This window comes from Tenrec ecaudatus, chromosome 12 (genome assembly GCF_050624435.1).
Source record: "Tenrec ecaudatus isolate mTenEca1 chromosome 12, mTenEca1.hap1, whole genome shotgun sequence".
Classification (NCBI taxonomy): Eukaryota; Metazoa; Chordata; class Mammalia; order Afrosoricida; family Tenrecidae; genus Tenrec; species Tenrec ecaudatus.
Genome location: NC_134541.1, coordinates 45,139,745 through 45,155,749, shown reverse-complemented (window position 1 = coordinate 45,155,749; position 16,005 = coordinate 45,139,745). Strand labels below are relative to the sequence as shown.

At 40.7% G+C, this 16,005-nt stretch overlaps 1 protein-coding gene across 1 annotated transcript in view; it reads right to left on the bottom strand.

Moving 5' to 3' along the window:
- The window catches only part of SPTLC3 (serine palmitoyltransferase long chain base subunit 3), a 159,714-nt gene extending 148,533 nt beyond the window's left edge, over nt 1-11,181 (bottom strand). Inside the window, exon 1 of the mRNA XM_075527836.1 lies at nt 11,065-11,181. Coding sequence (XP_075383951.1) covers nt 11,065-11,181 — 117 coding nt within the window. The remainder of the gene's footprint in view (nt 1-11,064) is intronic.
- Between the last annotated feature and the right edge of the window lie 4,824 nt (nt 11,182-16,005).

The window sequence follows — 16,005 nt, the reverse complement described above, 5'->3', positions numbered from 1 at the left end:
TAACCTGGGGTATGCAAGTCAGGGAGACAGGAATTTTTTTACGTAGAGAATTCTGAGATTATGCATATATTCACTTTTATGGTAGAAATATGTATGAATTTGAAGGTTCAGCCATGGGTTTTCTGACAGACCCATTGACTCCAGGTTCTGGATTGCGGTGTTATTGGCATCCCAAACGTTAACAGCCATATAACAGAGAAAAAACTGCCAGGGAGGGCTCAAAGGACCATCATAATCTGTACAAGGGCTTTTTCCTGGGCAACTCTTGTAGGCCTAGTTATACTGGCGACCGTCGTTACGTCCTGCCAAAGCGGTTCCAAATCATAAGGACCCTCTGTATAAGCGAACAAACACTGCCTGGCCCTATGTCATTCATGTGATTGTTACGTTTGATTCCCTTGTTGCAGCAACAGCGGCAGTCTGCCTTGTCTTCCTCTTTCCCACTGACCCTTTGCAAGCTTATGTCCTCCTCCAAGGACTAACCCTTCTTGATAATATATCTAAAGTATACAACAAGAATTCTCACCATTCCCATTCTAAGGAGTGTGCATTTATTACAAGTTATGCTTATCTTTCTAACAGTCCTTGCTCCATCCAATATTCTTTGCCAACACCTTAGCTCAAAAGCATAGATTCTCCTCTGGTCTTACTCATCCATTATCCACTCTCTGTGCGTATATAAGAATAATAATGCTCACCAGGCTTAATTAATGTCTCATCTAATAAAAGGTTTATATCACTGCCAGGATGTTTAGGAGATGGGGTTTTGTCCACTATTATTTACCTATGTTTTATTAACTACACAATTTTATGACATTTGGATAAACACATTGAAACTAATATTTGAAACCAGTGCTACTACCGAAAATTTTGTATATGAGATCATTACTATAGTGCTTCAAATCTGAAAAATCCAAGACCAAATACGAATATGCTAACCGATAAAAGTTAAGGTGAAAGGCTTTCTAATACACTTTTTAGTTTAAAATAAGTCTAAGGCAAAAGGATTCCAATTTTCTGAACTATTTTTTCTATACAAATAAGAGGCTTAAAAAAAAGAAAGAAATGGAACCCTTGAAGTTCTATATCATAGGAATTGGTGAATTGAAATGGACTAGTTTGGGCTACTTTGAATTAGGCAATCATATTGTCTAATATTCCAGGAATGTAAAATAATGTCATATTAAGAATTAAGAATAATGTCATATTAAGAATTATTCCAGTAATTTAAATTAATGTCATATTAAGAAAAAATAATATCATATTCATTGTTAAATAGAACATATCAAGATCTATTCTGAAGTACAGTGCTGTCAGCAATAGGATGATGTCTATATGTCTACAAGAAAGACCAGTTAATAAACTATAGTTCCAAGTTATACACCAACCACTAAAGTCAAAGTTGAAGAAATTAAAGATTTTTACCAACTTCTAGAGTCTGAAATTTATCCAATATATCATCAGGATCCACTGGTGTTTGGAATGTAAAATGTAGAAACAAGGGTTAGTCGTTGGAAAATATGGCGTTGGTAACTGCATGATAGAATTTTATAAGTCCATTGGTCTATCAATTTGAAATATCTTTTTGTTTTAGCAAGATAAATGGAGACTGCAGATAACCAATTCCATATGTATTAACACAGGAATCAAACTACACAGTGGAAGGAGACATAGAGAAAATCAATATCATTTGTCAGAATAAGGCCAGGGAACAGACTATTAAATACCCACATGCAAGTTACAGTTGAGCTGAAGAAAGTTAAAACTCGTCCATTAGAGTCGAAGTTCACCTCGGAGCACATCCCTCCTGAATTGAAGACCATCCACAAACTAAGTTTGGCACAGTGAACACCGCTGACCAAAGGCCCAACAAGTTGTGGAGAAACATCAAGAACATCATACATGGAAAATGAAAATATCATTTAAAAGGAAAGAAAGCTAAAAAAAAAGACTAAAATGGATGTCAGGAGACTATCTAAAGCCTATTCTTGTACTTAGAATAAATGAACAAAAGTAACCAAAAGAAATGACTAAGTGATAAAGATGAAGATTGAAAAGGGCAGCATATGAAGGCAAAGTAAAGATTCTAACAAAATGCGCCAAGATGTGGAGCTAGAAATCCCTGCAGGAAGAACATGTTTGGCATGACCGAAGCTGAAAGAACTGAGGAACAATTCAAGCCTCAAGGTGAGTATATTAGGAGACTATTGAACAAGAGAAAGAATGTCAAAGAAAGATGGAAGAAACATACAAAAATCAGTGATCACCATTCAGCCATGTTAGGTGGTAACACATGACCAAGGACCAATGGGATTGCAGGAAGAAGTCCAAACTGCGCTGACAGCCTTGCCGCTAAGGATCTAAGGCTGAAAGCACTCACTGATTTATGCCTGGTCGAGTCATAATCAACTCGATAGCAGGGAATTTTATTTGATAACAGTGTGAAGAATGGAAATTCCAGAACATTTTATTTTTCTCATGTGGAACCTGAAGATGAACGAAGAGCAGTCTTTCACTCAGATCAATGGGTTACTATGTGGCTTACAATTGAAACAGTGTACAGCTGAGTTGTATCCTTTTACAGGTTTATTCAATCTGTATATTGAGAAAAAAAATGGAGAAGCCAGACTATAAGAAAAATGCCTGACACAATGGGTATATGTATGTATTTTGATAAGAGCTATATGAACCCCCAATAAAATTATTTTAAAAAATTAAAAAGAGCTGCAAGAGTCCCCAGTAAATGATTTTAAAAAAGAAAAATGCAGCATCAGGATTAGAAAAAGACTCATTAACACTCTGCAATGTGCAGATGATACTCTGCTTGCTGCAAGCGAACAGGACCGGAAGCATTTATTGACGAAGATGAGCGGCTATACACTTCAGTATGGATAACACTTCCACTTCACAGAAACAAGATGCCTCACACCTGGGCTAGTAAGCAAGATAACAAGACATAGAGAGGAGATGAAAGTTGTCAAGGACTTCTTTCTACTTGATTCCCAATCAACAGCCAGGGAAGCAAGCAGTCAGTCAAAATACATCCATTTCAGTCAGTCAAGCTGCTGCAAAAGCCTCTTTAAAGTGTAAAATAGCAAAGACGCCATTTTGAAGACTATGTTACGCTTGGTCCAAACCACAGGGTTTTCAATCGCCTCTCGTGCGCGCTAAAGCTGGACAGTAAGCAAAGAGGACTAAAGAAGGATTAATGCATCTCACTTATGACATTGATGGGAATATGAAAGTCCACCACCGACCGCCAGAAGGACAATCAACTTTGTCTTGGAAGAAATAGAATTACTTTTTGGAAGTGAGGATGGTGAGACTTCATCTCAAGTGTTTTGGACAGGTTATCAGGAGGGACCGGCCCTGCAGAAGGACATCATGTTTGGTAAAGTGAGGGTATCTGTAACCTCTGCAGATTGCTTTGCCACAGCTACAAAAATAGGTTTCCACATAGCAGTTATTGTGAGAGTAATGTCAGACCAGGCATTGTGTCCTTCCAGTGTACACAAGGTCACTGTGAACCTAACCCAACCTTAAGGTCCCTAACAACCACCACCTGCAAGAAAATGGTGTCACAGCTGGGATGTCTTCGTCTACATCTAGTGGTTATCAACTGGTGTTGAATGCAGTCACTTCTGTGCATCCAAACTATGCATTTGAATCGTTCAATTCCCCCCCCCCCAAGATGTTTCATACTTTCATTTACTAACTTTTTACTGTGATTCAGCTAAAAGTTTACAGAGCACATTGACTTTCCATGAAATGATTCAGACACATTTTGATTAGTGACGTTGATTGTGATCCCCACAATGCATCGATTCTCTCCCCACTTCTCCCTTGTGCTTGCTAGTTCTTGTCGTCTTTTCCTATCCCTTCCTGCCTTCTGAACTGTAACCCTGGGCACATCCTATGCTTGTGATGGGTAGTATGGCTGATTGTTCTAGAGGGTGCACTATCTCCTTGGTTTAGCTGTCCACCTTCAAGTTTAGCTGAAAGCCAAGCCTCAATGGTGAGTTCAGTTCTATGTCTAAAGGCCATTGTTTTCAGTATTCCACCTGCCTCTATCAGACAAGTAAAACTCATATTATTTATTACTTTGTGGCTTAAAAAATCATTTTATTGGGGGCTCATCATAGTTTGTGTTTTGATTCCGTTTTTACCCACTCTGCCCCAGGTCTTCCTTCACGATATGCTCCAGAGGAGTCAGCAGCAATGGCCATGCTCTGCCTCTTTCTTCTGGTCAGGTTTGTGGAAGCTGGTGTTCACGTGGGGAATTATTCCTTCAGTCTGGTTTTCTTTACTCTGTTTTGCTCTGACAGGGGACAGATCGGCATTTGTACCTTGGGTTGCTGCCAACATTTGAAAATCAGTTTTTCCTGCCCAATTGATTTTCTTTCTTTTTTCTTAAAAATCAGTCTGGCAACATGGTACTTTTATTCATTCCTGGCAATAGAGCACTCTGTACAATTAAATTCATTGTTATAGCTTTGCTTAGGTTACACCACAGATTTCAGATCCTTGTAGCAAAAGTACAGGTATAAAGTAGCAATGAAAATAATTGCTGGTTGGGGGGTCACCACACATGAGGAACTGTATGAAAGGGCTGCGGCATGAGGAAGGTGGAGACCCACTGCAAGCATGAGGAAGGTGGAGACCCACTGCAAGTTTAGACATTTGTTAATGTGACATGCTACATTTGAAAGGTTTAGAGTATCTTTTCTGATGATCTAATCTAGCTTTAAAGTTATATGTACAGACTCTATTTTTCAAATAGTAACAATTGTCACAATTCACATGAATCTATAGGTTAGTATCCTTTGGAATTCTAGTAAACTGGAAAACAAGCAAAAGAAAAAATTGCCATCAAGTCCATTCTGACACATAAGGAGCCTAATGGACAGGGTGGTTCAGATCAATTTAGACAATTGTTGCTATACTTAAAGGCTTAAGTTGAATTTAAAATAAATGTAGTTATAATCTTTGTAAGTAATTAACTTGTCATCATTCTAGGCATTTCTCACAATTTTTCCAAAGAGGAAACTTTAATGGACATAAAATGAATTTGTAGTTGCATTATGCTCCATGGGGATGATTTATAGTATTCCCCAACAAAGTGACAGGTCTCCAAAGTGGACTAGGGACATATATAAATCATTGAGATATGAATATTGAGCTCTCGCGTAATTATAGCCCTAATCCAAGAACAATTAGTTCTTCTGCCATAGTTCTATTCAATACATGCTCTCATGAAGAGATCACTGGGAATATGAGTGTTAGAGTGTGCTGAAGAAATCATATGATGCCCATTTATCCAAATGAACAGCAACTGGCATCTTATAGGCCTGTCTTCCAATAAGCAACCATTGAAGTAAGGTGTCAGCTACTCCACAAGGAAGAAACACAGCAGCAGAAATGATCCAAGGATTACAAATAATGAAAGCCCAGACCAGGAGGGGGTACTAGATTAGAGCTTCAATTCTGAGTACCTGGTTTCTAACAGGCTGTGGATGACATCGAAAGCCACCTGCAGGGTCCCCATGTGTATTAAACCTCTGGGCAATCCCCTCTGACCAATGTCTGGGGGTGTGAAGAGCCTTGCTCTCAGGTAGAGGGCAATGGAAAATGGAATAATGCAAATGCAATTAGGTTAGAATTGAACACATTATCATTTGGTCTCCCTTTTGACTCATTTAAAATTGTTTCTAGCTTTTATTATTTTTTAGCTTTCTGTTGGATTGAGGTTTTTATGTGTTTTATGTTATTGGTTTTTGGTATGTTTTTCTTTATATCAAATTCAGGATAGCTAAATCTATAGAGACAGTAACTGGATTAATAGTGTTTTAAGATTTCTGGCAGGGGAAGTTTGGGAAGAATGAGGAGCTAGTAGTAATGAGTACAAAGAAGAAATTATTCTAAAATTAATTGTGTTGATGATTGCATACATTTTTAATATTTTTAAAGTGCTGGGTTTTATGATAAGTGAATTAATAGTCAATAAACTGATAAATTAAAATTAATAAAATACAGGAACCACAAAAATCAGTTTGCAATAGGAATATATAAAAATGTGCCTAGAACATGTTCTTTAATTCTTGCTACATCTGTACCTGTACATACACACTCTTTATATTTTAAGTGAAATCTCTTTTTTTTTCGTATTTCTCTTATTGCTAATTTCTAATGTTTCTTCATTAGCCACTTGGGTGTTGTCTTCGGTAAATTGTCTAGTCATATCTTTTTTTAAAAACATATTATTAGGGACTCAAAGAACTCTGATCACAATCCATCCATACATCAAGGCAACTCTTTCTTCATGTCAAACAGACAAGGCAACACCTTGCAGGCCTGCTCAGGTAGAATATAGTTCAGGTTTGGCTGCATTCAAAGGACTGTAATTTTGCATCGATTGTATTTGTGTTTGTGTATTTAGACTCTTGTCTCAGGGCTTCGGTTCTTATAACAAAAAGTAAACAAAAAGGAAGAAAGTGTAACGTTTCGTTCCCTTTGGCGTATGATGGACAAAAGGAATCCTCTCAAAACGTGAGAGCAAGAAGGGAATTAGTTCTGAAGTGAGGCTGAAGCATGACTGCATCCGACAAATGTTTCTATGTTACCTATGGCCATTTGGCGAGTCACTTCCAAACTTAAAGCATACATCTTCTATTTGTTTCAGAGGCCTGAGAGCATACTGATCATGCTCATTATGTGCTTGGCTTGTAGCCAAAAGGTCAACAGTCTGAACCTACCGGACGTGTTAGGGAGAGAGGTGGCGATCTGCTTCCACAAATGATTTACAGATTTGGAACAATCATGGGGTAGTTCGACTCTGTCCGAAAGGGTTTCTATGAATTGAAATGTTATGAAACGTTAATTTGAGCAAGGATCAGCAGGGACAGCTTGGCTGTGCGCAAAGTAGCGATAGGAGCTGTTAGACCTTAAGTTTGGAGGGTCTATGAGAGCTCAAGCACAAGCTTTGAAAACAGGTGCCGCATTGTAGCTAGAACACGGAAAGAATCCTTGGTTTTTTTCCCACCTGGGTTCTGCTTGGGCTTCCTCCAAGGATGGTGGCTGGCCAATGGAAAAGCTGATGATTTAGTTACGTCTGTCACATGCTAAGTACTAGAAAGTCATTCATTCTAGCCTCAATTTAAGGGAAGAAAGTAGATTATACTTCAGAATGAGAATTGACTCAAAAGTTTTGCAATTATCTTTTACCTACTCCATCCCAGGTCTAAGACATCAATAGCATGAGGAAATATTGTACTAGGTGAAATAACCTATCCGGTGTGGCCATGAGCTCTTTAAGAAAGCTACTCAAACCCAGATTATCGATCCAGAGTTTAGTCTTCATCCACATAATTCAGGACACCTGGAATCAAGTTTCCTTATCTTAGAGCAATGTAAAATGAATCTCAGGAGGAGGCCAGCTCACTAATGCAGTCTGGTTATGAATAGACAGCGCTTCATACTTGGAACCTCATAGGTGGCCTTTGATGGCTAATGTGAATACAAGCTCAATTTTTATGAAGAATAAAAGAAAAAACAATCACTTTAATTATATTGACTCTGCGTTTTCAGGCTGAATGCAGCCTTCCTTCTTCACTAAGGCAGGAGGAACACATCTCGCTCTAGCAATAGATTATGTTTTAGAGAGGTACTATGGACTATGGGATACATTTTGGGGTCTAGAATTGGTCCAGCCTGATTTCTAAACTGTTTTTTTTTCTACTTAAAAATTGGTAACCTTGTTTCCTCTCCTCTAAAATGGATCTTACCTAGGCTCCATTGTATTCTGGTGTCCTTTTTCCTGCCAGCACCTGCAGCTCAACCTGAGTGAGTGGCCTCTTCCAACTCCCTCCTCCCACTGGAGTGTAGTCAATCCCATGTGGGCAGGATTTAAAGACTGTGAAACTAACATCTCCAGAAGCATCTCTCAACGGATGATGGACAAGGAATTGGTTAATAAATATTAGCGATTTCTTGTGTACCAGTTGGGACTCAGGCATAAACCATTCTCAGCCTGAGCCACAGGCGCGCACGGAGATAATCTGTCATGACTGTATTGTCTTCCTTCCCTTCTTTGTCTTCCTCACTTCCCTATGGTGTTTCTGGGTTCATTTCTGAAACAAATGGACTGTTCTGAAAATGATTATCTCAGTGTCTACTCCCTAGAGAGCGTGAGCTAAAACAAAGGCATTTCACAATCTGGCTCTCAAAAACTTTTGACTTCTTTGCTTGCATCTCAGCATCAAGTGTCCATTGCCCAGCCGTAGCCTGTTCGGATACTCTATATCTTGCTAAAGGCTTTCCTCTCGACTAGATGTCCTTTAGTGTCCATCTGCCTTTGTCTGGGGTGGATTTCGCCTGCTCAGGTCACAAAGGAGCTCAAGAAGGTCTCTGGAATGCAAACGTTCTGGCTACCTTGTTGACTTTGGGGCATCAAACCTGGACTTCAGTAGCAGAGTGTTGAAATCAGCCTTCTTGTTGGTACAAAGGGATGAAGGGTTCCCGAGCAATTGCCTAACACAACAATGTGACTGGTGTATGCATGCTAAGGAATTTAACACAACCTTATCAGGTCCCTTAGTCTGTAAAGGAGAGCAATCTATTGGTGTGTTGTTACAGATGAGCAGGAAGAGAGAAGATGAGGGTGTCTTACACAAAGAGAGGCAACTGGTACCTTAAATGTCACTCCACAGAAATCCCTTGGGGGTAAAAACAGCATAGCACCTCAAATGGAAAGTTTGGAGGTTGAAATCCATTCAGAGGCACCTCAAAAGAAAGGCCTGGTAATCTACTTCTGATAAACCAGCCATTGAAAGCCCTGTAGCACACAATTGGACTCTAACACACCCTGAACCAATACCTACTCAACAGCATCTGGTAATTGAGGTGACCGTGGCACCTTCGGCCTGGCAGAATGTGTTGTGAAAGCCACTAGCTTAGGTATTTGTGACCACTTGGCTTTCCTTCATGAGCAGGCAAAATGTAATGTCAGCACCTCATTTGCTGAAAGGTCCAAAGAAAAAGCGACTGAAACCAGTGGTTGAGAATCATTCAAGTAAAGATAGTCTCATCCATGTAGTCGGTAAAGAGAATACAGGTCTTTGACAGATGACAGCAAGGTTTTAGCGGGGCTTATTCCTTTGGAAAAAAAATATTTGTAAGCCATCACTGAGGTGTTCCGGGCAGGTCGATTTCAATTCAGAAACCCCTAGACAGGAGGGAAACAATAGGCTTTGACCGGCCTTTCAAAAAAGTAACAATAGTTAGGTTCCTTCCTGCTGCTTTCAGGTAAGGCTCAATGTTCACAGAAATGCGTTTGCACTTCCAGCTGCTAACTAGTCACCTAGTAGACAAAGATTCGTGGCACCTCTCTGTGCATCAGAGCAGAACTGTGCTCCCTTGGCTTTTTCATTGGCTGTTTTTTCAGAAGTTTAATCTCCAGGACTTTCCTTCAAGTTACCTCTGACTAGACTCCAACTACCACCTGTCCATTTCAACCAACCATTTGTACCACCCACTGATTCCAATGCATCTTTAATATCCCGGCTTCCCCCCCTTACTTAAAAGTGGTAATAACAACCCAGTCCTAATCTAAGATTATAGTGTGGTTACAAATCAGCATCAAGGTAATAGGGGAGCGAAACTCTTTGAAGAGATCTCTGCCCAAATTAAAGTTCTCAGGATCTAAACAATCCAGAGGGCCCGTGTGCAAGTGACCAGTTTCAGGTGTTTCAAGGACAAGAACACGTGGGTGGTGACCGGCACCTGCAGTCACGGATTAAGAGAGGGTGGTGATGACTGGGGCTACCCTCGGGCAAGTGTTGGGAGTGGAGCGCTTTCTTGCCACATTGCAGTGGGTATCACACACGCCCCTGTGAGAGGCCAAGCAGGAAGTTTCTACCAGACACTTCCCGTCTAGAATAATGCATTTTTAAAGAGGAGCTATGTTTGAGGGAGCGAGGCACATTTTGGGGTGCATAAATAACACAGCCTCCATGGCACCTCCTTTTTCTTCCAACAGGACACATGAATATAATTCACTGAGGCCAGCATGGGCCTCAACCAGCCCCACCTGACTTGCGATCTTAAACAATCAGCTCTCTCTCCTGGGTGGATACTGATTCCCCAGGATAAGGAGGGAGGGAGGGAGGATTGCATGTGATTTCCTGAGCAGCTTCTCATTGCCCAACAGTAAAGCTACCTGTTTGGCTGCTTTACTTTGCTTCCGGAACAGGTGAACTCACCCGTGCTTTTCTGTGTCAAGAACCAGGACATCATGTGGCAATAGAATGGTTAAGAGTTGGAAAACTGCCTTTTACAAGTACACCTAGATGTAATCCTGAGTTGCTCTTGACACAAACCCACCAAAAGCTATGTTTTTAGGAGATCAAAATTTTAAGAAGGAAAAAGCAGTAAAACGTTTTTGTTTCAAAGATGACTCCTGTGTGTAACATCAACCCACACTTTATCTTGGGAAGAAATGCCTGCAGTGTCAAGTGGCAATGACAAGCTGGCTTACCCTCATGCTGCGCACTACACTGCTCCACTAACCACTACAGAACATGCAGCTTCCAAGCGGGGACTTCTCTCACATGCCTGGGGAAAATGCCACCTATACTGAATAGTAATGTTAGCAAAGTTTACTTTCACTTCCCCTTGGTTTTATACAGGGTACTGTACGCAGCATGTTGTCATTGACTGGGTGAAGAGCTTAAGTCTTCACATATGTGCCAGAGAGAGAGAGAGAGAGAGAGAGAGAGAGAGAGAGAGAGAGAGAGAGAGAGAGAGAGAGAGAGAGAGAGAGAGGTGAGTTAATTTAGTGTGTATATTTCTAGCTGATGGAATTTGAAGCTGTGTTTTCTTTATTGTGTGGAGACTCTGTCCCTTTAATCCATTCAGAAGCTTTTTAATAAACAGGTGTTTGAAACTGCCTGAAGTTGAGTCAACGCAATAAAACACTTTATGAAAGGGAATTTGGGTTAGGACAGCTTCCAATATCATTGCAAAGAAATACCGAACCGTTCGAGGTATTGAGAGGGAGGTGATTCTTACCTGGGTGTCCTTCGTGACCCCGTTCTTCCTGCCGTCGCCGTGTTGGGAGCCGAGGCTGTGCGTTTTGTGGGTGTGAAGAGTCCCGTTGCAGACAGCACCACCTCCAGGATTAGCCATTTGTGTGAAATGATGAAGCCTTGCAGGTTTGCCTTCGGAGGATCCCTGCACGTTCTTAAGTTGGTAAGAAGATGGGATGAAGCACTTTAGGGCCAAGCCCTTAAAGGAATCCTACCAATCAGGCTTTTCCAGGAGAAGAGAAACAACCTATCTTTTTGCCAGATCTTTGAAATGAAAAACAAAGGTTACCTTTGCACTCCTCAACTCCAGAGTCCTTAAAGAAGGTGCCCTTGCAGGCTCCTGGTGAGGACTGAAGAAACCAGTGCAGACTGTGAGAGGCAGACTGGGAGGAAGGGAGGAGGGAACTGGTTTTTTTTTTTTTTTAAAGACACATGCACATCCACAATGTTCACACTCTCAGAGTCTTGTACAGAAGGTCTGCTCAGAATTTACACCTGCCCACTAATCTCAGCCTTCCAATCTAGTTGTTGATTGTCAATCAAATTCAAAAGTTAGTATTTCCTTTTGCAGAGTAATACCATTTATAATCTCCCAAACTTTAAAATCGGTAATATAATGAGGGGTACTCTAATCCGGGAGGTAGAATGGTTTGTTCTAGTCATGACATCATGCCATTTATCATGAGTTTTGGAGGAGTCATTCACTGTCATTTGATGCCTCTGAGGGAAATATTATTTGAAGGCCTGAAGGTGTAGTAATAAAATAGAATTTCCACCTCTCAGACATACATTTCAAAGAACTGAAGGTGTAGTAATAATAATAGAATTGTGATGTGACTGTGTTACTGACACATGTGTGTAAAACAGATGGTGCCCGCAGGGGTTAGTCTAGAAACACCTCTGGTGTATTCACTAACCCTTAGTCTAAAAACGCACTAGCCATCAGACAGCTGTTTTCATCATTAAATGGTATGGTGCTGAGACGGTCAGCTGGGGAGAGTCAAACATTGATAGCTAGTTTGAGCCCTCTAAGCCCACTTTCATGGTTCCCCCGAATTGAAACACTTTTAATATCATGTAACTAGCGAAGAAACCCAGCTCATGAGCAAACACCAACAGCATCCAACACAAAACAGACATTACCTCCTTTGTGCTGCCTTATCAGTCTCTCCCTGACTTCTTCGGTCTGAAGGACTTGAGCCAATCCTGTAAACGAATGTGTCTATCTAACAATGTAGATGTCCCAAAGCATGGTCCCATTCCTGCTTCTGTAGTCTCCCCTGTAATTATGATGGATTGATCTGCCACAAATCATGGCTTTTGCGACAGTTTCCCCACCCCCATATTTATCTTGCTGTTCAATTGTGAATCCATGTTAACCTCGTGTTGGTGGCATCACTACTCTGGATGATAGATGTCTGTGTCTTTGTGTTGTCCTCATCTCTTTGAAGACTTAATAAATGTTTCCTTTAAGTTATATTTGAGATGAGGTCTCTTTTGTACTCCAAAACTGGAGTTGGGAGCTAAACTTGTATTGGCTTACTTCTTTCTAATATTAATGCAAACAAAATAAGAGGTAGAATGAAGCCCTAATTACTGTTGTCTGAATTCCTTAGAAAAACATATATATATATATATGAAATTTATAACAATAAAATGACACACACAATTGAAGTGTGTAGGTAAGTCCAGTCAAGTTCAAGTCTACTTGTCAGATGTTAAACTGGAGGTTCTGCCCTGTCCTGTACAGCTACAGGGATTGACAAACCAGGAAGCAGGAAAGGCAAAAAGGAGGAATACAAACCCAGATGCAGGAAGATCACAGGCTGGTGGAAGCAGAGGCAGATGAATCCGACAGGCAAGAGACTTAGGAGTTGTCTCCAAATTTCCACCCATCAGCATAAATCAAAGGATTCTTCCTCTATGGGGAAAGATGTGAACCGTAATGGCCAGTCCCGTCATACACACACTTACACTGCCTACTCAAAGCCTGAGCATATGCTCAGACCAGTGATATTACACATCGCACACCAACCGGAGCACACACACTAATAGCCCACCAACACACGCAACCATGCTCACTGAGGGATGTGGGAGGAGACCAGTAGTGGAGAAAGAGTACAAAGGATCAAGAGCTTTAAGATCACACGTCTCTCCATGCTTTCTAGAGAAGGCCAGTTCTTGTCGCTGAGAAAGTACTAGAAAGTGAAATCACAGCCTGACAAGTCCTTTTTGTTTCTACCCTCCTCCCTTCTCCTGGGGATGGTCTGTTCTTCTATCGGAGAACCTACTATGAAAAACTTTGCTTTTGAGAGTGTGAGGAGAGATTGGAACTTGCGTACCTTGCTGGTAGGAATGGAAACATGTACAACTCTTGGAGAAAGTTATGTGGAACTTCTGAAGAAAGTAGGAATAGAAATACCACGCCACCCAGAAATACCTCCACTGGGCATATAAACAGACACATATGCTCTTCCATGCTCAGGGCAGTGCATGTCATAATAGCAAGAAGCTGGAAACAGCCCACATGCCCATCAATTGAAAAATGGATGAAGAAGCTGTGGTACATATGCACAATGGAATACTATACATCCCTTAAAAAACTGGAAACCACAAAGCACTTAATGATATAAACAGATCTGGAAACCATTGTGCCAAGGGAAATAAGTCAACCACAGAAGGAACAAACCCACTAATATAAGGATAAAAACCAAGACTAAGACAGTCTCCAGTTCCCAGGCCATGTAATCTTCTAATCTGCTCCCCAGGGGAGGAGGTAGTGCCTACCTAGTTACCATAAACTATACTCTACCCCCTTATTGGAACATGTCCAAAATGACTTCATTCCAGATGTGATCCGTTTCCCATGTTATGGGGAGAGGGAGAAGGCCAATGAACCCCTGCCATATCACAGCGTCCTCTGGTTATATCATATCATATGCCATATCAGCAGATAGCACTACAAAGTAATTAGCGAAGCTTACTGTGAAATAGGATCAAGAGTGAGGGTGGCGGGGAACATCTCTGTATCAGAGAAAGCAATTCCACTTCAGATGATGGATGGGTAAGATGGGTAAGGTACCCTGCCAATGTGGAAAATGCTTAAAGTTGTGTATAAAACCCCAGAGAGAGAATATCCCTGACATTACGTTGTTACCGAGACAATTTTTAAAAAATACTTTTATTGGGGGCTCTCACATATCTTATCACAATTCATACATTCTGCCAGTGTGTCAGCACATTTGTACACATGCTGCCATCATCATTTTCAAAGTATTCTCTTCCCACTTGAGCCCCTGATATCCGCTACCCATTTCTTCCCCCTCCCTCCCCCCCACCCTTCCCCAAGAACACTTGATAAGTTATAGATTATTATTCCCATATCTTACACTTTTGACCTGGTTTCCAACTGAGGCCCGGTAACCCAGGCAGTACCATGTAGACAACTGGGACGTTGAAGGCTGTTCTTTGATGATGCACAACATCCTTTTAGACCAAACTGGAAGGACCAAAAATGGAAATCTCCCTGGATGAAACGGATTCTGCTTTGAATGAACTTTTAGCAGAACTAAGAAATGGAATTATTCCTTTCAGCTCTAGGCTGTACTGTCCTGTTGGGGGAAGAAGCAGATAATCACTCTCCCAAGGTTAGGGAATTGATGGTCATTGGACTATAAGTGGGTTCAGACCTACAGCTTTAAGGATGCCCAATGAATCTGATACCAATATATAGTCACTGTTTTCAAGCTCTCTGTGCCTTTTTGTGATGTGTGTTAGTCTGCCAGGTGTGGTCCTCCCTTCTTTTTTTTTTTTAACATTTTATTAGTGACTCATACAACTCTTATCACAATCCATACATACATCAATTGTATAAAGCCCATCTGTACATTCTTTGTCCTCATCATTTTCAAAGCATTGGTCCTCCCTTCTTAAATGAATGTAACTGAAAGTACTGTCATATCCTCACCCTCAGGGCTTATGTAATTAGGGTACATGCATCCAATTATTGAAGATTTACAAGTTAACAATTCATTTATTAGATACTAATAAAATTCCCTAAAAACCTTTGGGCTAAAATCCTTTGCCCAACAGTATTTTACCATTGACGATAATAATTTATCATTAATACAATTGCCTTAAGTCCCAGGGGATGGTCTATGATGTACTACAACAAAATGATAAATATGTCTCCAAAATAGAACCATGGACATATAGAAACCATAGCTATATGAATGGATTTTAAGATCTCACTTGATCTTAGCCCGAATAAAAGAACAATTTATACTTGTGACATGGCCCTGCCTGGAACTTGTCCTCATGAGCTAGTCGAAGATATGGCTGTCATGGGAAAGTGTGATGAAGAAATCAGGAAAAATAGCAGCTGGGATCTTAGAGGCTGTCAGAAAACAAGCAGCCACCAAATTGAAGAGTCTGCTCAGGCCCCAGAGAAGCACACAAGCACGTGTGATCCCAGGATGGTAAACTTTAAGATCCAAACCCATAGCAGAGAATGCTAACAGTACCTCAACACTAAACACCAGGTTTGGGGAACTCTATCGATAAAAGTGGAAACCCACAATTCACTTTCAGGGTCCCTTACCAAGATTGAATCTCCAAGTGAATCGCCAATGTCCTTAGACTAGGTATGCGAACAGTCCCAATGTCAGACAAATTGCATTGTGAAAAGGTTCTTAGCAACCCTCCTTAGACTGGAAAATAACATCTTTCCATTAGACCTCCCTTTCAATTTCTCCTAAATTGTCAATACCATCTGTCTCTTCTTAAATGAAGGCATTAGACTCAAAAGGTTTCATTTTCTGGTGGTTTAAAGGCAAACATCAAATTCGTCATGCCCTTTTGGTGTTTTCTAAAGGAACGCTCTTTTCCAGTAAACAGCATCTTGGGTCTTCTTTTGATCAGGCAG